The sequence below is a fragment of the Bufo bufo genome, chromosome 9, assembly GCF_905171765.1.
Source record: "Bufo bufo chromosome 9, aBufBuf1.1, whole genome shotgun sequence".
Lineage (NCBI taxonomy): Eukaryota > Metazoa > Chordata > Amphibia > Anura > Bufonidae > Bufo > Bufo bufo.
In genome coordinates, this window is record NC_053397.1 from 19,609,730 (window position 1) to 19,636,799 (window position 27,070).

Sequence of the window (27,070 nt, forward strand, 5' to 3'; positions counted from 1 at the left end):
TGATGTGAATCCACCCTTAGAGGCAGAACTTGCTAAGTGCTGATTTGCATATCCTCTTCCCAGAATTCCAAAGGCCTATAAGACTCCTCATGCCGAGATATAGTATATCCCGAATCCATAATGCACCAGTCCGTATATTGCAAAATGGCTGGAGAGAAGGATCCAGGAGGGGACAGTGAAGTGGACAGCGTGCGCATCGTCTGCTGCTATTTTCAGCGTCTCTTCCCTGACAACTGACTCATAAGAGGGGCGTCTTCCACACTGTCACATACCGCCACTCGGGTAATACAATGACATGCTGCTGATGTCTTCTGGAAATATCTACACCGTTTTCTCTCATGCATGGTACACGCACACATACATGCACCCACTTTCGTGTGAACATACATTGATATATACACACACAAAACTACATACACAAACGGCAAACATACTGTATACACGCATACGTTTTTATATATATATATATTGTATAATACAAGGGCACATATACAAGTACACACACACACACACACACACGCACCCACATTCGTGTCTGTGAGTATACATTGATATGCACACACAAACAACAAGCATACTGTATATACTCATACATTAAATGTACAGTATATATAATACATGTACACACACATACAGTACAGACCAAAAGTTTGGACACACCTTCTCATTCATAGAGTTTTCTTTATTTTCATGACTATGAAGGCATCAAAACTATGAATTAACACATGTGGAATTATATACATAACAAACAAGTGTGAAACAACTGAAAATATGTCATATTCTAGGTTCTTCAAAGTAGCCACCTTTTGCTTTGATTACTGCTTTGCACACTCTTGGCATTCTCTTGATGAGCTTCAAGAGGTAGTCCTCTGAAATGGTTTTCACTTCACAGGTGTGCCCTGTCAGGTTTAATAAGTGGAATTTCTTGCCTTATAAATAGGGTTGGGACCATCAGTGGCGTTGAGGAGAAGTCAGGTGGATACACAGCTGATAGTCCTACTGAATAGACTGTTAGAATTTGTATTATGGCAAGAAAAAAGCAGCTAAGTAAAGAAAAACGAGTGGCCATCATTACTTTAAGAAATGAAGGTCAGTCAGTCAGCCGAAAAATTGGGAAAACTTTGAAAGTAAGGGCTATTTGACCATGAAGGAGAGTGATGGGGTGCTGCGCCAGATGACCTGGCCTCCACAGTCACCGGACCTGAACCCAATCGAGATGGTTTGGGGTGAGCTGGACCGCAGAGTGAAGGCAAAAGGGCCAACAAGTTCTAAGCATCTCTGGGAACTCCTTCAAGACTGTTGGAAGACCATTTCAGGGGACTACCTCTTGAAGCTCATCAAGAGAATGCCAAGAGTGTGCAAAGCAGTAATCAAAGCAAAAGGCGGCTACTTTGAAGAACCTAGAATATGAAATGTTTTAAGTTGTTTCACACTTGTTTGTTATGTATATAATTCCACATGTGTTAATTCATAGTTTTGATGCCTTCATAGTCATGAAAATAAAGAAAACTCTTTGAATGAGAAGGTGTGTCCAAACTTTTGGTCTGTACTGTACGTGCAAAAAATACAAACGCGGCCTAAACATAAATACAAACACAGAATTACACACGCATGCAAATATTATACACACAGCATAAATGCACATATGAACACACACAATACATACACAGTACATATAGGAATACATCCAGTCATCCACCAGCCATGTCTATTTCATTTTCAAGATTTGAAGCTTTATATTTTTGGGGAGGAGTCGTAGATATATTTTGAGCAAATATATGGTTGCATTAATTCTGCCACAGTTTTTTTTTAATACATTTACTATGTTTTTATTTAATTTCTTTTTATCACTTACTGTATATAGAGCTGATATATTCCACAGTGTTTTATACACATTATCATCACTCGCTGTGGCTCACAGTCTAAGGCCCCTTTCACACAGGCGAGTATTCCGTGCGGATGCGATGCGAGAGGTGAACGCATTGCACCCGCACTGAATACCGACCCATTCATTTCTATGGGGCTGTTCACATGAGCGGTGATTTTCACTCATCACTTATGCGTTGCGTGAAAATTGCAGCATGTTCTATATTCTGCGTTTTTCACGCAACGCAGGCCCCATAGAAGTGAATGGGGTTGCGTGAAAATCGCAAGCATCCGCAAGCAAGTGCGGATGCGGTGCGATTTTCACGCACGGTTGCTATGAGACGATCGGAATGGAGACCCGATCATTATTATTTTCCCTTATAACATGGTTATAAGGGAAAATAATAGCATTCTGAATACAGAATGCAAAGTAAAATAGCACTGGAGGGGTTAAAAAAAAAATAATAATAATTTAACTCACCTTAATCCACTTGCTCGCGTAGCCCGGCATCTCCTTGTGTCTTCTTTGTTGAAGGACCTGTGGTGAGCATTAATTACAGTTCAAGGACCTGTGATGACGTCACTCGGATCATGTGACGTACCATGTGATGACCAGAGTGACGTCATCACAGGTCCTTGAACTGTAATTAATGCTCACCACAGGTCCCTCAACAAAGAAGACACAAGGAGATGCCGGGCTACGCGAGCAAGTGGATTAAGGTGAGTTAAATTTTTTTTTATTTTTTTTTAACCCCTCCAGTGCAATTTTACTTTGCATTCTGTATTCAGAATGCTATTATTTTCCCTTATAACCATGTTATAAGGGAAAATAATACAATCCACAGAACACCGATCCCAAGCCCGAACTTCTGTGAAGAAGTTCGGGTTTGGGTACCAAACACGCACGATTTGTGCAAAACGCATTACAATGTTTTGCACTCGCGCGGAAAAATCGCGGGTGTTCCCGCAACGCACCCGCACATTTTTCCGCAACGCCCGTGTGAAAGAGGCCTAAATGTTCTCTATCAGTCTGTCTTTGAAGTGCGGGAGGAACCGGAGAAGCCGGAGGAAACCCACGCAAACAAGGGGAGAACATACAAACTCCATGCAGATGTTGTCCTTGGTCGGATTTGAACCTAGGACGGTTATGACTTTGAATAAAATAAAGTGACTAGAAAATTGTGTTTGTTATATTGTTATGGCAGTCATGTACTTTATTTTTCAAACAATGTACTGTCTATGTCTATATAATAGTATTGTTAGTACATGTGCCTTTAAAGTGACATATACTGTACAGAATGCTCTAACAGATGCTGTGACTAAGCAGCCGAGGGGGTCTTCATCAAGCCCAGGGCTGTCATGGTAACTCTTCAGCCTTGCAGGGGGATAGGATAAAGGAAGCCCTTCTTTGTCTGCACCACAATTGGCATTGATCGTGGAGCTAAAGTGGTTGTCCCCTTCAGGAAATGGCATCTATCATGTAGATAAAGTTAATACAAGGCACTTACTAATGTATTGTTATCATCCATATTGCATCCTTTGTTGGCTGCATTTATTCTTCCATCACATTATACACTGCTTGCACAGGTACGAGATGGCTGGGACAGGAGCTGCTGCGCATGAATGCCCTTGTGTGCTCCCAAAGTCCTGGCTACTAGAGATTCCGGTGCCTTTTCCTATAGTGTGCCAGCATGACCACCACTGCTGGGTTGCAGGTCGTAAACCCCTGTATATGAGCAGTGTATAATGATATAGAAAAATGAATCCAGCCAGCAAAGGAGGCAATATGGATAATAACAATACATTAGTAACTGCCTTGTATTAACTTTCTTTACATGATAAATGCCATTTGCTGAAGTGGGACAACCCCTGTAATGGGTTAAACAGCTACAATCAGAGTTTACTCCAGTCCTGGGCATAAGGTTAGGGCTACGCGGCTAGGGCCCGACAAAAAATGTACAACTAGGGTGCAACAAAAAGTGTAGAACTACTGTACATTGCGACATTCGTGTCGCACTAATGTTGGGCGACATTTATTGTAATGATAGTCTACGGTGTCACACTGCGACATTCTGCAAGACGCGACGGGATGGATTTTTTGTGGCTGCCGTGTTGCATTCATTACAATAAATGTTGCGATACACATCACAGCTGTTTTCCATCAGTTGATCACGTGGGACATGATAACCATCACATACATGTACATCGGTGTGCGTGAAGGGGACTCTTCCTGCGACATATATGTAAGATACAATGCGGGAAAGTGTTAAACATACATATAAATGCGCATAGATATATATCCAATCCATGCATAAATATACATACATGCATACACTCACTCATAAGAACATACTCATACAGCACATACACACACATGCTTATATATACTCACATAAATACACATACATGCATACACACACATAACATACTCACACATATACACAGATACATAACTACACATGCACATTCAAACGTATACTCATATATACACATACATACGAGGACCTGTCACCACTCCTGACATGCCTGTTTTAATAGCTTCATGCATTCCCCATGTAATAACAATTCTGGAGCATCTATTCTTATGACTCTACATTGTGCCATTCCTATATTATTTCTACTAGAAGTTATGACTGAATTGCTAGCAGTCTGCAGTAAGGGTACAGAGGGAGGTAACCAGTTGGGGGCGTGTACCTGCACAGACTTACTCTATCCAATCAGTGCTGCCATTGTCAGACTGTGCAGGTACACGCCCCCAACTGGTTACCTCCCCTCTGTGCCCTTACTGCAGACTGCTAGCAATTCATTCATCACTTCTAGTAGAAATAACACAGGAATGGTATAACATAGAGCCATAAGAATAGATGCTCCAGAATTGTTATTACATGGGGAATGCATGACGCTATTAAAACAGGCATGTCAGGAGCGGAGAGAGGACCTTTTTAAATATATACACTTTCAAATAACTACCCATATGCGCAAATACACTTACACAGAAATATATACACTCACACATAAATACACACATATACACCCACACATACACATAAATAAACATACTCTGGTAAAGTCCTGGAAGGGGTGTATATCCCACCCAGGTTCCTCAACTGGGCGAGGTAAGTAAAATCCAGGAAGATGGTGCTGGCTTCAGCAAACGTAGTTGCTGGAGCTATTTTTGTCAAAGTTCAAGGGCTGGATTTTATTTGAACTGGGAAGGTAGGTTTGGTAGTGGGACCTCCCCAGTCCACCTCTATTCCAGGGCATGTTTTCCCCTAGCCTGAGGGATCCCTAGGCGCAGTCCAGCTGGGATTGTTAGGGGGAAATAAAAGCACATCCCAGACTGTCAGTCTGGGAAGGAGTTATGCCTGGAAAAAGCCTAGAAAGCTGGCTGCCTTGCTGGCTAGTGAAGCCTGATGTATGACCTGCGCTCAATAGGTGAGCTAGCTCAGAACTCTGTGTTAGTTAGAGCCCAGATGGGCAGGAGTTTATTTTGTTTTGTTTATGTTTTGGCGGTGCTGGAACCTCACCTCACCCCACCCAGTGAGTTAGAACTGGGAAGGAATAACCTGTATTTGCTGTGGTGCCTAAAAATAAAGCACAGTTTGGACATTAAATCCGTTGTCTGAGAAGGAATCTGTCATCGCCGCGTGCTTGAGAGAGCGATCCCTTACAATACATACACGCCTATATACACTTACACATAAATACAAATATATACACTCTCACACACAAATACACATACATACACACCCACAAATAAATACACAGATACAAATGCACACACTCATGCATAAATACACATACTGTACATACAGTACACACAAATATATGCACACACTCACTAATAAATACACAGATACAAATACATATACTCACACATACATTCACACAAATATACACTGCTCAAAAAAATAAAGGGAACACAAAAATAACACATCCTAGATCTGAATTAATTAAATATTCTTCTGAAATACTTTGTTCTTTACATAGTTGAATGTGCTGACAACAAAATCACACAAAAATAAAAAAATGGAAATCACATTTTTTAACCCATGGAGGTCTGGATTTGGAGTCACACTCAAAATTAAAGTGGAAAAACACACTACAGGCTGATCCAACTTTGATGTAATGTCCTTAAAACAAGTCAAAATGAGGCTCAGTAGTGTGTGTGGCCTCCACGTGCCTGTATGACCTCCCTACAACGCCTGTGCATGCTCCTGATGAGGTGGCGGACGGTCTCCTGAGGGATCTCCTCCCAGACCTGGACTAAAGCATCTGCCAACTCCTGGACAGTCTGTGGTGCAACGTGACGTTGGTGGATAGAGCGAGACATGATGTCCCAGATGTGCTCAATTGGATTTAGGTCTGGGGAACAGGCGGGCCAGTCCATAGCATCAATGCCTTCGTCTTGCAGGAACTGCTGACACACTCCAGCCACATGAGGTCTAGCATTGTCTTAGATTAGGAGGAACCCAGGGCCAACTGCACCAGCATATGGTCTTACAAGGGGTCTGAGGATCTCATCTCGGTACCTAATGGCAGTCAGGCTACCTCTGGCGAGCACATGGAGGGCTGTGCGGCCCTCCAAAGAAATGCCACCCCACACCATTACTGATCCAATGCCAAAACGGTCATGCTGGAGGATGTTGCAGGCAGAAGAACGTTCTCCACGGCGTCTCCAGACTCTGTCACGTCTGTCACATGTGCTCAGTGTGAACCTGCTTTCACCTGTGAAGAGCACAGGGCGCCAGTGGCGAATTTGCCAATCTTGGTGTTCTTTGGCAAATGCCAAACGTCCTGCACGGTGTTGGGCTGTAAGCACAACCCCCACCTGTGGACGTCGGGCCCTCATATCACCCTCATGGAGTCTGTTTCTGACCGTTTGATCAGACACATGCACATTTGTGGCCTGCTGGAGGTCATTTTGCAGGGCTCTGGCAGTGCTCCTCCTGTTCCTCCTTGCACAAAGGCGGAGGTAGCGGTCCTGCTGCTGAGTTGTTGCCCTCCTACGGCCTCCTCCACGTCTCCTGATGTACTGGCCTGTCTCCTGGTAGCGCCTCCATGCTCTGGACACTACGCTGACAGACTCAGCAAACCTTCTTGCCACAGCTCGCATTGATGTGCCATCCTGGATAAGCTGCACTACCTGAGCCACTTGTGTGGGTTGTAGACTCTGTCTCATGCTACCACTAGAGTGAAAGCACCGCCAGCATTCAAAAGTGACCAAAACATCAGCTAGGAAGCATAGGAACTGAGAAGTGGTCTGTGGTCACCACCTGCAGAACCACTCCTTTATTGGGGGTGTCTTGCTAATTGCCCATAATTTCCACCTGTTGTCTATCCCATTTGCACAACAGCATGTGAAATTGATTGTCACTCAGTGTTGCTTCCTAAGTGGACAGTTTGATTTCACAGAAGTGTGATTGACTTGGAGTTACATTGTGTTGTTTAAGTGTTCCCTTTATTTTTTTGAGCAGTGTACATACTCACACATCAATCAATACACACATATACACACACACACACATATATATATATATATATATATATATATATATCCAACAAAGAAAAACAGAAAAACAGCAGCACTATATAGTGAATACTGGTGCAAATTCCTCCAACCACGGGCAAAGTAGTCATCAATGGTAGTAGTTCTCCAAAAAAGAGGCAGCACTCCAATGTAAAAAGTGAAAAGACCCAGCAGAGGGAAATAATTAAGCGGGTCTTTTCACTTTTTACATTGGAGTGCTGCCTCTTTTTTGGAGAACTCTATATATATATATATATATATATATATATACACACACAATAGAGATGAGCAATTTCATATTTTGAAATTCGTTTGCGCTTCGTTTGGTGGTAAAAGCAGAATTGCATTATGGATTCCGTTACCACTGACCATAACGCAATTCTATCACAGAATGCATAACAGAATGCCTTTAGAGAATGGGCTGCATAACGGATCCGTCCCGTTTCCGTTATGCAGGGGAGTCTACACATACATTCACATAAATATACATACACACATAAATACATGGTGCAGAGACATATAAATGCACATTACTACATATAATGTACACATGTCCATATAAAATACACACACTTGAGTACATCATATTATAGGTGGAAAGATGCAGTTGTGCACACAGTACATACACGCATACACACGTATGTGCGGTTTAATGTATATGCACATAGAGAAGGGAGGGGGCGAGAGCTCAGAAGACACAGGCAGTGAGTTACGTCTGCCTGCCGGGCCTGGGTTATACTGGCATCGCCTGGAATACAATAGTCACTGACTACAGAGATAACACCTGGAGAACGGATGCAGGAATTCCCGGACCTGTCATAGTCACCGTTGCACAGCGCTCGCACAGGGATAGTGAATGGCTGCCATACTGGGTTCAACGTGTTCTTCACCACTTCTGTTTTGTGGCAAATTGTGAACCTGAAACATAAAGGGTTGATTCTTTCATCATGATAATCATTTTGAACCTCTCTATTTACATTCACAGCTCCTGTTGTTTCAGAGTATCAGCGCAGGTAAATGCTACCAGCCTGGAGAGACATACAGTACAGACCAAAGGTTTGGACACACCTTCTCATTCAAAGAGTTTTCTTTATTTTCATGACTATGAAAATAGTAGATTCACACTGAAGGCATCAAAACTATGAATTAACACATGTGGAATTATATACATAACAAACAAGTGTGAAACAACTGAAAATATGTCATATTCTAGGTTCTTCAAAGTAGCCACCTTTTGCTTTGATTACTGCTTTGCACACTCTTGGCATTCTCTTGATGAGCTTCAAGAGGTAGTCCCCTGAAATGGTTTTCACTTCACAGGTGTGCCCTGTCAGGTTTAATAAGTGGGATTTCTTGCCTTATAAATGGGGTTGGGACCATCAGTGGCGTTGAGGAGAAGTCAGGTGGATACACAGCTGATAGTCCTACTGAATAGACTGTTAGAATTTGTATTATGGCAAGAAAAAAGCAGCCAAGTAAAGAAAAACGAGTGGCCATCATTACTTTTAGAAATGAAGGTCAGTCAGTTTGCCGAAAAATTGGGAAAACTTTGAAAGTAAGGGCTATTTGACCATGAAGGAGAGTGATGGGGTGCTGCGCCAGATGACCTGGCCTCCACAGTCACCGGACCTGAACCCAATCGAGATGGTTTGGGGTGAGCTGGACCGCAGAGTGAAGGCAAAAGGGCCAACAAGTGCTAAGCATCTCTGGGAACTCCTTCAAGACTGATGGAAGACCATTTCAGGGGACTACTGTACCTCTTGAAGCTCATCAAGAGAATGCCAAGAGTGTGCAAAGCAGTAATCAAAGCAAAAGGTGGCTACTTTGAAGAACCTAGAATAGGACATATTTTCAGTTGTTTCACACGTGTTTGTTATGTATATAATTCCACATGTGTTAATTCATAGTTTTGATGCCTTCATAGTCATGAACATAAAGAAAACTCTTTGAATGAGAAGGTGTGTCCAAACTTTTGGTCTGTACTGTATTTAGAGCCTGATACATTGCAACAAATTGCAGCCGAGACTAGATCAGAGCAGCAAACAGAGATTTAAAAAATAGTGAGAAATTAAAGGGGGAATTCATTTTTTGAATTGTGCCGATTTCAGCTGTAAAGAAAATTGGCATATTTGTGCACCAATTTGTGATTTTAGGCCTCTTTTGCCACTTTTGAAACATGGCCGCAGTTAATTATGTTAATTAGGAGTATGCACAATCTTACTCAGGTAGGACTGTGACATTTGATAAATTATGTCAAGCAAAACTAACTTTCATTTTTTCCCTCATGATAAATTGCCTGAACTGTGTTGCCCATAGCAACCTATCAGAGTTCAGCTTTCATTTAATAAATTGCCATGTAGAAATCAAAGCTGCGCTGTGATTGGTTGCTATGGACAACGAGGCAGTTTTGTTCCTAGGCAGTTTTGATAGATGAGGCCTAAAGAAAAGTACATTATGGCATCACATGGAGAGCCAAGGGAGGGCAGGATGGGCATGGGGACAAGTATTTTTCTGGTCAGACATCTTATTGAAGCCTCATGCACACAGGCCTAATACTGCTTCATACCAGATGTCAGGACATGGGGGTTTCTTGTACCTCCATGTGCTAACTGGTTCTGAGGAAATATTTCGGAACTCGTATGCTACCCATACCCAATACAGTCAAAAATATAGTACCATACAGTGGGTATACATACAGAGTGCTGATTGGTGCCAAATTGTTAACTTGGCTTCAAAAATGTAATTTAAAGGGGTTTTCTGGGACTCCTCTATTGATGACCTCAGGATAGCTTATCAATATCTGATCTGTGTTTGAAGAGCCCTCTGGGGAGCGCTGCGGTCTCCTCGCAGCTCACCAAGCACAGCGCTGTCCACTGTATAGTGGCTGTTCTTGGTATTGCATAAGACTGAGCTGGTCTTAGGCCATGTGACTGACGAACGTAAAGTCATTGGCCTAGGAAGAGGTTGAAGCGTCACCGCAGCCTCTTCAAACTGCTGATCGTGGGGGTTCCAGGATTTGGACCTCCACCAATCAGATATTTATGACCTATACTGAGGATAAGTCATCCATATTGTACTCCCAGAAAACCCCTTTAAACGTAATGTCCTTTTAGGGTATGTCCGGACCAGACGACTGAGCTGCCATACCAGACACAACCCGTCAACAGGTGTGGCGGCTATTTTTGGAAGAAAGCAGCCATCTCTTATGACAAGTTATAATCAATGTGTGGAAAGTAATTGTTGCTTAATTGTCACATGGAGACGGGAGCCTCTCGAGAACGTGCCCTTTCTTCCACCCCGTACCACATCTTGCAGTTTATAAAAAGGAGCCACCAGTCAGACTTACGTGCCGTCCTCATTACTGCGGTAGAATACGAGGAAAGGGTCTGACTTCCCGAAGAAATCTTTCTTGTCCAACTTATTAGCGCACAGCTGCAGAGTGACGATGTCCTATAAATGGAGAACACGCCGGTCACACTAATGCACCTGTAATAATGGCCTGCGGACATCCGAAGCCGCACAGTGGTCAAGCTGCAGCTCTTATTTCTCATGAAACTGCTTCGCACTTGCACTTTGCGGTGCTTTATACAAACCCAAGAAATTAGGGTTCACCCAGAAACATAACTTGAAGATCTTGGACTCCGATACAAAAGCTGTAACTTACGTGGAAGAGTGGCGTTTAGACCTGTCAGGCACCAGGGTAACCTGTGCACTCCCTACAGGTACACTCATTGGGCCAGATTTATCATTAGCTCAGGTCAGAATAATGGAGTGAAAAAGTCCCCAAAAAAGTCCCAAACGCTAAAACTGCGCACAAATTTGCGACTTTTTTCTGCTCTGCACTATGCTCGCCAGTTTTCTGAAAGTGGGCGTGTTTTCTTATGTAAATGAATCTCTAGACAGATTTACTATTGGGACTATTTAAAAAGTCGCAAAAAAGTCGCAATTTCACTCCAGTGAGGACCATGCTTATCTTAAGAGACTTTTTAATAGAACATGCGACTTTTTCATAAAAACGTGCGACTTTTTCGTAAGGTGTGCGACTTTTGTAAAGCTGCTTACTGACGGATAAACTGCTACCGTCAAACCACATTTATTACAGTCTTAAAGGGCCGATCATAAATCTGACTTGGCTAAAACTGACTTTAGCCATATGTTAAAGTGGAGTGAGCTGTCAGAGTCATGATAAATCTTGCCCATTGTGTTCATTGGGGGTTATTTATTAAGGGACTTGCGACTATTTTAGTAGAAAAATAGTCGAAAGTTGCATTCTTTTCACCGGCTGTGCAACAATATTTAGTTGCACAGCCGGTTTAACGCTGTGTTCTGCAGTTGGGCTGGATGGGGGCATGTCGTTGGACTGTGCCAGGACTCCACCCCTTTAGAACATTTACGCCTGGCGTAAATGCTTTTTTATGCTTACAGCTAACGGCTTACGACTGCCATAGATGCGCTTAAATTATGACAAGACGCATGCCTCGTCAAAAATTACCCTTCTCCTACGGCAGCACAGGGGGAAATCTAAGACTGGCGTAAAAAGCCAAGCCAGACCAAGCCGAGCCAGCCAGAGCACCTTCAACTCTGCTGGGTGTGGAGGCCACAGCTTGAAGCCTCAGGAGCCAGGAGGAGAGTTCCCTGGCACATTTCATAATTAAGAGTCTGACTACCAAGAGAGAAGTTGCAGCATAAAGAAGAAGCTGAGTTGTACAGCAGGCCTGTCAGCGCAGCAGAGTTAGAGAGCAACAGATGTAGCGGAGTTGAGTTTGCCTGCCAGAGTTTTAATGCCAAAGCCTGCTGGGACCAAGACAAAGCCTGAAACTGTTTGGAGAAACGTTTACCAAAGTAAAGCTGCTATTCAACTTCATCACAAGGTCTGGACTCAATTATTTCTTCAAATTCCTCAACTGTTCCCCCCTATTTGTCTGCTTCGGAGCCAATGCCTGGGGTCCAGCCGTATCCAGGTAGGAGCACCGTGACACTCTCATACAACATAAAGGGACATTTTAGGCCACCCTATACGACTCAGCCATTTCTATACTGGGTACCGCCACCCATTACAAAAGGGGCCCTGGCCGTTGCCGCTGCGTTGCATTACCATTGCACTTCTGCAATTAAAATGTAACTGAAAAAGCCAATGAAGAGGTAACGTGGCTGACGATAATTGCTGGGAACAGCAACACCTTACCGTGCCTCTGCCTGGCAATCACAGCATCAAATTGTGCCAAGATGGCATCCTCCCCGGGTTCTGTCTGTGAAGCCCCTGATCGCAAACAGCTGAAGCTTGGAACATTTTCAATCAAAAGCCTTTTCGCAAAGCATCATCATGTGCACAAACCGTTCTGATTTAAACTTTTTTTGCTATTTTTAGGGAAGAAAACACCAGAGAGGGGTGAGAGTATACGGTTTGCAGAGGTAGAAGTTAGGGCTCATGCACAAGAACGTATTTTCTTTCCGTGTCCATTACGTTTTCTTTGCGGAGCGTATGCAGAACCATTCAGTTAAATGGGTCTGCAAAAAAAAACGGAAGTTACTCCATGTGCATTCCGTTTTCGTATGTCTGTTCTGCAAAAAAATAGAACATGTCCTATTATTGTCCGCATTACAGGCAAGGATAGGACTGTTCTACTAGGGGCCAGCTGTTCCGTTCCGCAAAATACAGAATGCACACGGACATCATCTGTTTTTTTGCGGATCCGTTTTTTTGCAGACCGCAAAAAACATATAGTCGTGTGCATGAGCCCTTAGGCTTAAGCCCTGGAACTTGTGAGAGGCAAAAAAACACTCTTCTATATAAGAAGACACCAATATAATAAATGGCACATGGTGGTGGTGGTGGTGGTGGTGGTGGGTGTTCTTTTATTCCTCCTGGAAACGTATAAAGGAATACATTTGCAATAAGGTGTGTCCCTACACCATCTTACACTGTAAGCACTGACAAGGGCAGTATCAGATTGTCTAGGGCAGGGATCAGCAACCTTCGGCACTGCAGCTGCTGTGAAACTACAACTCCCAGCATGCAAACATGCTCAGCTGTTCTTCTAACTCCCACAGAAGTGACTGAAACATTCTGGGAGTTGTAGTTTCTGAACAGCTGGAGTGCCGGAGGTTGCTGATCCCTGGTCTAGGGGCACGCCTTATTGACAAAGGAAATTGTTACTTCGTGGCTAGAGTTGAGCGAATCCGAACTGCAAAGTTCGGGTTCGTACCGAACTTTGCGAGTTCGGGTACCCAAACCTGAACCAGGACTTTTTCACTTTTCCGTTATAACATGGTTATACGCCTAGATCTCACGGCCACATGAGCCCTGTGGGGGGCTGAACTGGAGGAGGAGGACATTGGAGCACAAGCAATATGTAGCAAAATGAGTGGTTTTTATACACAGGTGACATAAGAGAAGGAGCAGCCAGAGGAGCTACAGGGAGATGAGAAAGACGAGGCAGAGGATCCAGACACACCGTGGCAGTATGCAATAGAGACGGAGGCAGGGAGTCCCTCCAAGTCACTTGCACAAATGGCCCAATGCATGCTCACTTCTGGCTCTCCACCTTGTTGGACCCTCGCTACCGGTCCAAAATGGAGGCCTTTTTTACACCCCGAGAGGGAGAACAAACTGAACTACTATATAGACTATTCTATGTAGTCAGTTGGCTGCTGCCTATCAGTGCCTATCAGTTCATCCTCTCGCAGGTCTGACCGGGGGGGGGGGGGGCCCTCTGCGCTCACGTTCCTCTGCCATGGCTGCTGTGGCAGGGTGGGGTGGCAGGAGCAGTTCCGGCTCCATCAGCAGCAACTTGAGTCTAGAGTCGCTAATGAGCAGCTTTCTTCACCTGCCTAGTGAAGAAACTACTCACCAGCAGCAACAACAGCTAGACCTGGAGCACGACCTGAACCAGCAGGTGGCAGTATACTTGGACAGCACCCTGCCACCCCACATTGCAGATCCGCTGGACTACTGGGCAGCCAAACTGGATTTGTGGCCGCAACTGGCAGAGTTTGCCCTGGAAAAGCTGTCCTGCATCAGAGCAAGTGTATAGTATGGCGGGGGCCATTACCCCAAGAAGAACTCGCCTGTCCACCCAAAATGTGGAGAGACTGACCTTTGTCAAGATGAATCAGGTGTCGATCAGCCAGGATTTCCATCCACCAATGCCTGATGCATCAGACTAGATCATCCATGGTGCCACACCAACACTTTGACAAAAGAGACCGATTTCTTCTGGCTATCTGCCTCAGCTACTCTTCTGATGCTGCCACCCGCCTGATGCCACACATCTGATGCCAAGTGCTCCTTCTTTCACCCACCATCTTTAGCTGGTACTGGTATTGCCACCCACCTCCCCACTCTGTCAACAGTTCACTGTGTGGTCTCCTGATGCTGCTGCCACCTCACCACTCAGGTCTCCTGATCCTACTGCTGTCACCTCCACACTGTCATTGTGCCACTCTTTGGCCTCCTCCTAATGCTGCTGCCACCTCCAGACTCTGTCATTGTGCCACTCTGTGGCCTCCTCCTGATGCTGCTGCCACCTCCAGACTCTGTCATTGGGCCACTCTGTGGACTTCTCATGCTGTTTCCACCCTCCCCACTTCATGACGGGGCCACTATTTTGCCTTTCGGCCTGGCTGACATCATCATTTATTCAACCCTTCTTCTGATCTGTCAGAAGGAAGGAAAAATGAGAAGCACAACGTATCCTGTCTGTGTAACAGCTGTAAGGCCTGCATGACATGGTCCCTATTTTGCATCAGAATTGGCTTATGATTTGGTAGGCAAAAGCAGGAGTGGGTACAAAACACAGAAGACATGCAAATATTCCATTCACGTGTCATCTCTGTTTTGGATCCACTCCTGTTTATTTTGGCTTTAGCAATACTGATGGATTACTGACCAAAGGCTGACCGAGTGAAGGCAGATGCTCAACAGACAGGATCTGTTTTTGGGGGTTCTTGTTCTGACGGATCAGAGGAAGGGCAAAATAATCAGTGACGTCAACACACACTTACCACTGACACCCTCTCCACTCTGTCGGGGGGCTCTACTTTTATAAGCGTTTAATAGAACAGGTTCTGTAGACATCTATGTGGAATCGGTATAGCGCTCTTTCACGCTATAGTAGGATCTTGGGCCGTATGCGTGTTACTGCAAGGCGCAGTGTTCTACACCACTATAGCAGCCAGGAAATAGCCGTTTTTTAACGCAATTTGCCGCAAATAAATTCGTATCGAACTGATTTTTTTAGGAAAATTCAGCTAACCGGCCGAATCAAATTTTTGAGAAATTCGCTCATCTCTAATTGCCAACAAAGGGTTTTCAACCAAGTATTAGAAATTAACACTTTATTTAAAATTATTTATTTTGTCCAATTTCTTTTGAGCTTCTGAAATGAAGGGATTGAGTTTAAAAAAATGCTTTAGTTCCTCACATTTTTAGCCAATCATTTTGTTCAACCGACTGAATTAAAGCTGAAAATCTGAACTTCAACTGCATCTAAATTGTTTTGTTCAAAATCCATTGTGGTAATGTACAGAACAAAGATTAGAAAAATGCTAGTTCAGTTTTGATAGAGATGGTACAGATGTTGCAGTCCAATGATCTCCAACCTGTGGCTGCTGGGAGTTGTAGTTTTGAAGAACATATAGAGTCCTATTCTAACAGAAACCTGTCCTAGCCATTCAAAATAAAGATTTAACAGGAGAAGGAATTTATAGATAAGATTTGGGGTAATCAAGGCCGACAAGAGGCTGAGAACTTTTCTGTTTTAGCCGCTCTCTGATGTTCGCAGGTTATAAATATGAATTTAATCAATGACACTGTTAATCAAAAGTGAAATAAATTATTTGGTTGGTGTGAGAAGAAATAATGATATATGATGAACTCCGAGAACTTATTATTTACAGTAATTTATGGTATAATGTACCCCTTGACTGTAAATTATACATAGGTGACATATTACAAATCCCTGAGGAGGTCCAAAAATTTACAGAGGTCATAAAGTTACTGGATGAATTCTAATTTACTGGAGGGGTACATTATATGCTGTCATACATACTACAACTGCTGCAGAACCTCTTTTTGGAGTTTATCCAGGAACTTTACAGTGTCATTGTTTGACATAGAGTACTTTCTCTTCCTGACGAGGTTCTGCAGCATTTTAGGAGATGTATTGTAGAGTTCTTATTGATCTAAAGTCCAGGGGCGTAGCTAAAGGCTCAGGGGCCCTGGTACAAAGGTTCAGCTTGGGCCCCCCTTCCCTCAGTGCTTTGTGGCCAGGGGACAGGGAAGCTGCCTGAGACAGCCCCCACTCCCGCCCGCCATGCCAAATTCTTGACCTAACCCTTCACCTCCAGCCAGAGGTGTAACTTGACCAGCATGCACTTTCTATAATATCGGTGTCTTCATATGTGGCACAAGGGTCTTTGGGGCCCCCACAGGCTTCTGGGCCCGGTAGAAACTGCTACCTCTGCACCCCCTATAGCTACGCCCCTGCTAGAGTCCCTACCTCTAAGGAGGAACTGCTAAGAAACAGTAGTTCTTGCTCTGGAGAACTGGACGTACTGTATCCATTCATTTGAATGGATGCAGTGTAATACTGCATTTTCCCTGTAGTGGCCGCTGCTTTCTTCAGTGAGATCAGCTGATCGCTGTGGATCCATAGATTTAGCCTTACCTAGTCCTGATGATGGATCCATTATGAACATTTTGGAAATGGACTGGATCTCAACGGATCATGTTGGATCTCACTGGTTTTGTCAATTTTCCTTTTTATTGTACTGCATAGAACAGCAGCATTCCACCAAAAAGCGAAGGAAGCTAAAGGATATAGTGGAAGTGCGAACAGAGCTTAGTTCTTTCTGAGCTCCTACAATAATCAATATCTGTTACTTACTTCGGGGACAAATAGAAGGGAGCATGACTGCAGGATCTGACTACACAGGGGCTGTGTGTTGTCTGTTACCATGGAGACACAGGAGGGTAGGAAATCTTTAAAGGCAACCTGTCATCAACTGAGGGCAGCATAACTTAGTGACAGAAATGCTGATGTCAGCGCTGTGTCACTCATGAGCTAAAAGTAAGTGGTTGCCAAGAACCAGCATCATAATCATTGCAGCCCAGGCCTTGAAAAGAGTCACATCTACCTGAGAAGAGTCCTGGTTATTCCTAATCTCCTGCTCTCCTCGCCCATCCGCTGATGATTGGCAGTTCTCTACTAGACAGAAAGAGAGAAAACTAGGTAGAAGACCGTCAGTCATCAGCAGGTGGGCAGGAGAGCAGGAATTCATGCCATGACTCTTCTCAGGAGGCCGTGACTCTTTTCCAGGCCCAGTCTGCAATGATTGTGATGCTGGTTCTCGGCAACCACTTACTTTTAACTTATAAATGACCGACCGCTGTAATCAACTCACCTGTCTCTACTGTAGGCTGAATGCACACGGCCGTGTTCCGCGGCCGAGAGCGGTCCGTGGTATGCCGGGCTGGATTCCTGTTCAGAGCAGGAGCGCACGGCGTCATTGGTTGCTATAACGCTGCGCGCTTCATGCCGCCGCTGCACTACAGCAATACACTCGTGTCATAGCAACCAATGACGCCGTGCGCTCCTGCTCTGAACAGGAATCCAGTCCGGCATCCCACGGACCGCTCTCGGCCGCGGAACACGGCCGTGTGCATTCAGCCTTATTCTGCTGTTAGTATGGGCAGCACAAAGTTGATGACAGGTTCCCTTTAAAGAAACTATTTGCAAAGCTGCTTCTATTTTTCATTGTAGATGCAGTGGAGCAATAAAACATTGTTATCATGGTTGGACGTCAGTGCCAGTGTCATACAGCAGTGATGTGCTGCTCTAGTGTTCCAATGTATAGAAATGTATACCAACCCGACAGTTGCTGAGCTCTTCGGCAGATAAGATTATGTTCCCACATTTCTTTCCTGGAATCCCCCTAGGTGAGAAATGAAAAAAAAAATGAAAAAAAGAAATACATAAATAAAAGTAGAAAAAAAGAAGAGACTGAAACGCGATCATTTATCAACAGCGACAGCTGATTTTTATTGCTTATAGAGACCCAGAAAGGATGACAGATTGAGGTCTAAGGCCATTGTGGTGCAGAAGACATGCAATTACTGTCTGTCTATCCTTCCCCTCTAAGGTTTAGTGCTGCCCCTTTAAAGCTTGTTAGGCGCAAATGACAAACGCAGTGGAGAAAATACAATACAATCTCGGCAATCCTATAGAGGCCGGGCCCCGGAGCCCAGAACATTTTCCTCAGCTTTACCTATGCTCGCCTCGGCTTCATCTCTCTTCATTTATTCCTGTTCTTTGATATGGATAAAAAGATTTCCCTCGATTCACTCCAGAATAAATCTTTATTGTGACCTCTTTTACTTCTAATTTACCCAAGATGAGAAAAACGTTACAAGGTCCACCTAGTTCCTCCTGATTATCAGAGTTCTCGGCTCTTCACATCATAGGTTAAAACTTCTTAAAGTCTTACAACCTTCTGGTGACTTAGAGGGGTTGTCCAGGATTGTTTTTTTTTTTTTGTATAATCCTAGAGTGGTACCTGTGATGAAATCTATACTTATGTGCTTCACTGGGCTTCTGGTTCCCTGCTGTGAACTGAGACATTGGCAGTTTGTGTGCCCCCAAAGAGTGCATGGTTTCAATATTTTGTAGTCACCTTAAAGGGGCCCTCCAGGATTTAATAAACACCGCTATAATAACTAAAGACACCTTTATATCATTTGTCGGCTTGATCCGTAGCCAGAGGTCTGAAAGAACCTCATCCAAAATAATTGCTTTATGAAATGGAAATAGTCAGGGGTGTACACAGAAATCATTACATAAGAACTCAGAATACGCTCAACTCCCAAATGCCCCATTGTGTCCTGTATGTAATATAATATATAGGTCATTATCCATGTACTGACATCACTGTGTTTATTATCCCTGTACTGTGACATCACTCTGTTTATTATCCCTGTACTGTGACACCACTGTGTTTATTACCCCTGTACTGTGACATCATTGTGTTTATTATCCCTGTACTGTCACATCACTGTGTTTATTATCCCTGTACTGTGACATCACTGCTTTTATTATCTCTGTGCTGTGACATCACTGTGATTATTATCCCTGTACTGTCACATCACTGTGTTTATTACCCCTGTACTGTGACATCACTGTGTTTATTATCTCTGTGCTGTGACATCATTGTGTTTATTATCCCTGTACTGTGACATCACTGTGTTTATTATCTCTGTGCTGTGACATCACTGTGATTATTATCCATGTACTGTGACATCACTGTGTTTATTATCTCTGTGCTGTGACATCACTGTGTTCATTACCCCTGTACTGTGACATCACTGTGTTTATTACCCCTGTACTATGACATCACTGTGTTTATTATCCCTGTACTGTGACATCACTGTGTTTATTATTTCTGTACTGTGACATCACTGTGTTTATTATCCCTGTACTGTGACATCACTGTGTTTATTATCCTGTACTATGACACCACTGTGTTTATTATCCCTGTACTGTGACATCACTGTGTTTATTATCCTGTACTATGACACCACTGTGATTTCTTTCCATGTACTGTGACATCACTGTGTTTATTATCCCTGTAATGTGACATCACTGTGTTTATTACCCCTGTACTGTGACATCGCTGTGTTTATTATCCCTGTACTGTGACATCACTGTGTTTATTATTCCTTTATAGTGACATCACTGTGGTTATTATTTCTATACTGTGACATCACTGTGTTTATTATCCCTGTACTGTGACATCACTGTGTTTATTATTTCTGTACTGTGACATCACTGTGTTTATTATCCTGTACTATGACACCACTGTGATTTCTATCCATGTACTGTGAAATCACTGTGTTTATTATCCCTGTAATGTGACATCACTGTGTTTATTACCCCTGTACTGTGACATCACTGTGTTTATTATCCCTGTACTGTCACATCACTGTGTTTATTATCCCTGTACTGTGACATCACCGTGTTTATTAACCCTGTACAGTGAAATCACTGTGTTTATTATTTCTGTACTGTGACATCACTGTGGTTATTATCCCTGTACTGTGACATCACTGTGTTTATTATTCCTGTACTGTGACAACACTGTGTTTACTATCTCTGTACTGTGACATCACTGTTTATTATCTATGTACTGTGACATCACTGTGTTTGTTATGCCTGTACTGTGACATCACTGTGTTTATCCTGTACTGTGACATCACTGTGTATATTATCCCTGTAATGTGACATCACTGTGTTTATTGTTCATGTACTGTGACATCACTGTGTTTACTATCCCTGTACTGTGACATCACTGTGTTTATTATACCTGTATTGTGACATCACTGTGTATATTATCCCTGTACTGTGACATCACTGCGTTTATTCTGTACTGTGACATTACTGTATTTATCCTGTACTGTGACATCACTGTGTTTATTATCTATGTACTGTGACATCACTGTGTTTATTATCCCTGTACTGTGACATCACTGTTTATTATCCCTGTACTGTGACATCACTGTGTTTATCCTGTACTGTGACATTACTGTATTTATCCTGTACTGTGACATCACTGTTTATTATCCCTGTACTGTGACATCACTGTGTTTATTATCCCTGAACTGTGACATCACTGTGTTTATTATCTATGTACTGTGACATCACTGTGTTTATCCTGTACTGTGACATCACTGTGTTTACTATCCCTGTACTGTGACATCACTGTGTTTATCCTGTACTGTGACATCACTTTGTTTATTAGCCATGTGTAGCGATATCATTGTACTTTCCAAGTTTTGTGTAAGATTTAGTCCTGAGGATAGAGGATTAATATCGAAATACGGGAAAACCCCTTTAATATCACCAGTATCTGTACTGTGCTCTTTAAAGGGGTTGTGCAGCGCAAAGATATTGATGACCTGTCCTCAATCTGATCTGATTATCAATACCAGATCGGCAGGGGTCTGACTACCGGTAACCCAGTTGATCAGCTGTTTGAAGGGGTAGCGGCCATCATGTGAGCCCTGCTTCCGCTTCAAGATTACCTGTGCGTCTCCTTGCTTGTGGAGGCAACACAATGTAATTACAAATGGCCATCCCTTTCAGAATGGGTTGAGCAGTTGTAATTACACTGTGCCATTGCTCTGAAGGAAAAGATGTCACAGACGTTCCCATGACAGGTGGCAGGAGATCAGTGAGACTGGCAACACGTGGTTTGATCTGACAGGTTCCTTGTGGATCAATTCTTGCCTGTCTTGTTTCTGGTAATGGCCACATCCCTTGCCTCAGGAGTTGCTTATATGGTCATTTTACCTTCCCTATTTATTGTGGCTTCTCCCACCATGCTGTGCGGTTTATCGCTTCAGTCTTGTTGTGGATTGCTGGTGTTTGGATCTCGGCAGAGTTCCTGTGCTTCCATAGCCATTTAAAGTTAAGTGTTTCCTTCCCCTGTTGTTTTATTGTTTGGGTTTTCTTGTGTTTAGGCCTGAGGGAGACTCCTGTTCGTCATACCGTTTGGAGGAACAGGTTGTCTCTTGTCCTTGCATTGGTGCCAGGGTCCTACAGGGTGAGTTAGGACTCTAGGTTCCTGTGTATGAACTCACCTACCTCTGGGGGCAGTTTATACTTGCAGTCAGTCAGGACTTGGATTAGGGTTTCTCTAGGAGGTGACCTGCTTCTTTCCCTAGTTTCCAGGCCTTTCCCCCTCACCCCTTTCCCTCCTATGTTCGATGTGGGTTTCCCTCCCATACCAAAGCGTGACAAAAGGTCCACAGGTAATTCTGAAGCAGAAGCAGCGCTCGTACAAGCTGATTAACGGACTTCCTTCCGGGAGTCAGACCCCCCGCTGATCTGATATTGATGACTTATCCTGAGAATAGGCTATCAACATCTTTGTACTGTGCAGCCCCTTTAAATGGAGTCAATACCTTATATTCAAGATGTTGCGCAGGATACAGAGAGCTCATGTTATGGAGACCCTCAGCAGACGTACATGGTATGTACAGCAGACCCTTAATAAGACAGGTGTCCGGAGGCAAAACAAACTGAGAGGCTGTCACCCAGCACAAATCACAAGGATTATCTTATGCCATCTAAACGAGGAGCTCATTAGCGATGGCACTGTGTGCACGATCGGCTACAAGTCGTAGTCTCAAAAGAACAACAACAACATTTGACAGTTCATTAGCAAAGTAGGAAAATATAAAATAAATCAACATCGGAAAACAAACTGGCATTTCACAGCCTAATGAATTAATGTTCCCAGGGAACGGACGCCCTATCACCAAGCGTAAGTGGAACCACTGGCAGAGACGGTATCAAAATTGGTCTTCTTGCCCACTGAGTCCTCTTGTCCTGCTCTCATAGGAGCGAAGTGATATGTGTGAACCAACATGATGGAAACCACCGTCTTAATGAAGTCTCCTCTCCTGTCTAATAAGAGGTTAAGAAAAAAATGTGTTTTTTTTTTTTTGTTTTTTTTTAGAAAAGCTCCACTGTAGTCCGTAGGCTGTGTCTGGTATTGCAGGTCGCTTGAATGCTGGAAACTCTTCTAATCTCACACAAGCTGTTTAAAGTTATATTTTTTATTTAATACGGTCCAAAATATATATTTAATTAATTAATATATCTGTTTTTCTGATTCAGATCCCTTGCAAAAATTAAAATCTCCTGCATAGACATTAAATTAAATGATAACATTCATTCTACCTCCTGCAAACACTAGAGGGAGCTCAGGAGCTTTTTGCATACTGCTTTCACATTAAGCATTAATTAATTTTTCTATTCACATAGCTGTATGAGATCTTGTTTTTTTTGTGGGACAAGTTGTAGTTTCTAATGGCACCATTTTCTATTGCATATGATGTAGTGGGAAGCTGGAAAAATATTCAAAACGGGGTGGAATTGGAAAAAATGCAATTCTGCCAGTTTTATGTTTTTCCTTTTTTATGGCGTTCCCTATGCACTAAAACTGACCTGTTCCCTTCATTCTCCGAGTCAGTACGATTACAGCGATACTGCTTTTCTTGTGTGTTAATACAGTAGTAAAAAAAAAAATTGGATTTTTTAAAAATTATTATTACAGTATATAAATGAAAGCGCCTTTGGGACAGGATGATGCTAATAATCTTTATTTTTTATCATTTATTTTTATTATGATTTGAATTTTTACGTTAAAGGGCTTCTGTCACCCCACAAAAGTCTTTTTTTTTTTTTGGATAGTTACATTCCTTATAGCGCGATATAGGAGAATATAATGGTCTTACTTACTTTCATGCGGCCGTTTCTTTAGAAAACGAAGTTTTATAATATGTAAATCCGGGCTCTACCAGCAAGTAGGGCGTCTACTTGCTGGTAGCCGCAGCAGAAAACCGCCCCCTCGCCGTGTTGATTGACAGGGCCAGCCGTGATCTCCTCCTCCGGCCGGCCCTGTCAGTATTTCAAAAATCGCGCGCCTCTGTTCATTCGGCGCAGGCGCTCTGAGATGAGGAGGCTCGTCTCCTCAGAACTCCCTCAGTGCGCCTGCGCCGATGACATCACCAAAAGGGAAGACGTCATCGGCGCAGGCGCACTGAGGGAGTTCTGAGGAGACGAGCCTCCTCATCTCAGAGCGCCTGCGCCGAATGAACAGAGGCGCGCGATTTTTGAAATACTGACAGGGCCGGCCGGAGGAGGAGATCACGGCTGGCCCTGTCAATCAACACGGCGAGGGGGCGGTTTTCTGCTGCGGCTACCAGCAAGTAGACGCCCTACTTGCTGGTAGAGACCGGATTTACATATTATAAAACTTTGTTTTCTAAAGAAACGGCCGCATGAAAGTAAGTAACACAATTATATTCTCCTATATCGCGCTATAAGGAATGTAACTATCAAAAAAAAAAATATGACTTTTGTGGGGTGACAGAAGCCCTTTAATTTTTACGTTAATTTTCTAAATACCTTTGAAAACGTTTTTTTTAACCTTTATATTAAGTCCCCTTAGGGGACTTGAACATGCGATCTAGATCGCTTCCCCCATAGATTGCAATGAATTATCATTGCAGCCTATGGGACATTCCATATGATAGACAGGGCTCCACAGGAACTATTGCTGTGGTAGTTGCGGATCTTTCCCTAATCTCAGTGTGAGGAAGCCAGTCAGGCTTGTGTGACCACGGCAGCTGAGGGGTTAACACATACATTAGTCCTGGGTGTCTGCTGTTTAAAACAGCAAAATCTCTAGGGAGTGGAAGCCATCTATAAAGACCCGACTTTGGTAGTACAGCACAGTATGAAGTAAGCTCCCTCTAGTGGTGGCTGAAGGTAGTCTCTATTTTAACATTTATATCTATGCAGGGGATTAGGAGCTCCAACCACTATAAAGATATATTAACAATTAATCAGCACTGAACTGGGGACCTTAAGATGACATGGTGGTGGATATTCCGTTTAGGAGGTTTGGAAAGAGGTGACTGATAAAATTAATGGAACATATACAGTGGTATATAAAAATTCTTCCCACAGGTCTTCTCTGATATGTCCTGTCCCCCCGGGCTCTTTTATTTAGCCTGACTCTCTTTATTTTCTTATGTAGAAGTCCATGAAGAATATGGAGCTATCACACAACAACAGGAAACATCTTTGAAGTGACATTGACAATTCTAATCCCAGTCCTATCATTCCTATGATCACAGGTCCGTATTTATGGCTGACACATGGACGGAAGTGTCTCCGCTCCAGCTGGTTTGGACATATGGTTACAAAAGCTTCAATAAAGGCGTGTTTTGTTCTAAAGCTTGTTTTTTTACAAAGCGTTGTCCTGTCTGGGGTTGTAGCTTCATATATATCTATTGTGGCATTCAGTGCACTGAATAGAATTACTGCAACTGCTGCATAAAAAGTGACAATGTTTAGAACGTTTGACTTCCAGGCTCCATATCTCACCATCCACTAAATTGGACTTGCAACTATTTAGCATATGATTAGTTCTGCAGATTCTTGTCACCTAACTGCATTGTTACTGTTTTGCTCCTAAAATTCTAAACTTTAATTTTTATTATTTTGTAAATCTACCTTTGGCTTTCCACACTGCCTGAAATCCTTCAGATTCAAGCATGTCTTGACTGAAATCTGTTCCCAGGTCTTTTCTACGCGTTCCCAATGTTGATGTGTACTGGTGGACTCACTTGGGTATGAATATAGCTTTTTCTTCACCTCTACCCACAAGTGTTCAATTGGGTTGAGGTCTGGAGACTGTGGGGGCCAATCCAGCACCTCAACTTTTTATTTAACAACTTTATTGGTATATAAAACAAATACACATGGAAAAAGGATTTGAGTAATAATTCAATATAATTCATATTTTTTAACCCACATTTATTTAACCATATAGGGGGTAACATATAGTCTATGATAGATATTAAACTGTACTAAAAGATGGTTAAAATTATGAGATAATAAACCTAAATTAATAAAAAAAATATTACGCCACCCTTCTAATTGTATATTTGGACAATCCAACTCCCAGGCCCTTTGTCCTGGCGATTGTGTCTCACAAAATCGTGCCTTAAGTAATAGTTTATATATATTTATGATCTTCATTCTTAAAGGTGTCGTCCCTATCCATTTATTTAAAAGACAGGAGTTATCTATGTCCAATAGTGATTTATCATCCAAACTAAATAGTGCCGGCTCTACATAGGGGGAGTTTCAACCAAATCCCTATTTTTGCCCTAATTTTCGTTATCAGTGGGATCAGATTGAGTTGTACAAAATTTTCAACCTTGGACGATATCAGATTCATCATACCCAAGTATTGAAAGGTGTCAGCAACATCCAGCTGGGTTATCAAAGCCTCCTTTTGGGATACCGGGTCTTCGACCAGTTTATATGTAGACCGGATACCTCACCAAACAATTTAACAGATCGGATAATTCTTCGGAGAGTTATTTCCATATGATCTATAAAAAAGAGGACATCGTCCGCATATAGGGAAATACGATCTTCCACTCCTAGTGTTCCAAATCCTTTCATTTGATCGTCCTGCCTAATGGCCAAAGCTAAGGGCTCAATGTAAATGTCAAATAACAATGGGGATAGTGGACAACCCTGGCGAGTTCCTCTATTTAGAACAAAGCTAGTAGTCAAGCTCCCCATGAGACTCAACTTCGCCGTAGGGGATCTATACAGTAATTTAAGGATATTTATACATTTCTCCCCAAAGCCCATCCTGGCCAGAACCCTCCACAGGAATCACCATTCCACCCTGTCAAAGGCCTTAGAGGCATCCAGTGACAGGATGGAGCGGGCGCCCCCCCCCAGGGGCCTGTATATTGGCAAAAAGCCGATGAAGATTGTGATGAGTGCCCATATTTTGGATGAAGCCATTCTGGTTCGGATGGATAATGCAGGGAATGACCCTGGAGAGCCTTGTGGCCAAGATCCTTGCCAGGAGCTTTATGTCTGCATTTAGCAGTGAAATCGGTCTATAAGATCCCAAGTCTGTGGGGTCCTTGCCTTTTTTTGGAATTCATGTTATTACGGCTTCCATCATTGAATCCGGCAGATTCCCACCCTCCACCGATTCAGCAAAGACCCCCAACAATCTAGGGAGAATAATCTCCTTATATTTACTATAAAATTCATATGGGAGTCCGTCTGAACC

At 43.1% G+C, this 27,070-nt stretch overlaps 1 protein-coding gene across 1 annotated transcript in view; it reads right to left on the minus strand.

Annotated features, from left to right (window-relative positions):
• LOC120979761 (copine-8-like) overlaps positions 1 to 27,070 on the minus strand; it is a 212,485-nt gene that overhangs the window by 8,332 nt on the left and 177,083 nt on the right. The window contains exons 7-9 of the mRNA XM_040408717.1: positions 18,268 to 18,331; positions 10,743 to 10,846; positions 8,210 to 8,314 (exon numbers count right to left, since the gene is read on the minus strand). Coding sequence (XP_040264651.1) covers positions 8,210 to 8,314; positions 10,743 to 10,846; positions 18,268 to 18,331 — 273 coding nt within the window. The remainder of the gene's footprint in view (positions 1 to 8,209; positions 8,315 to 10,742; positions 10,847 to 18,267; positions 18,332 to 27,070) is intronic.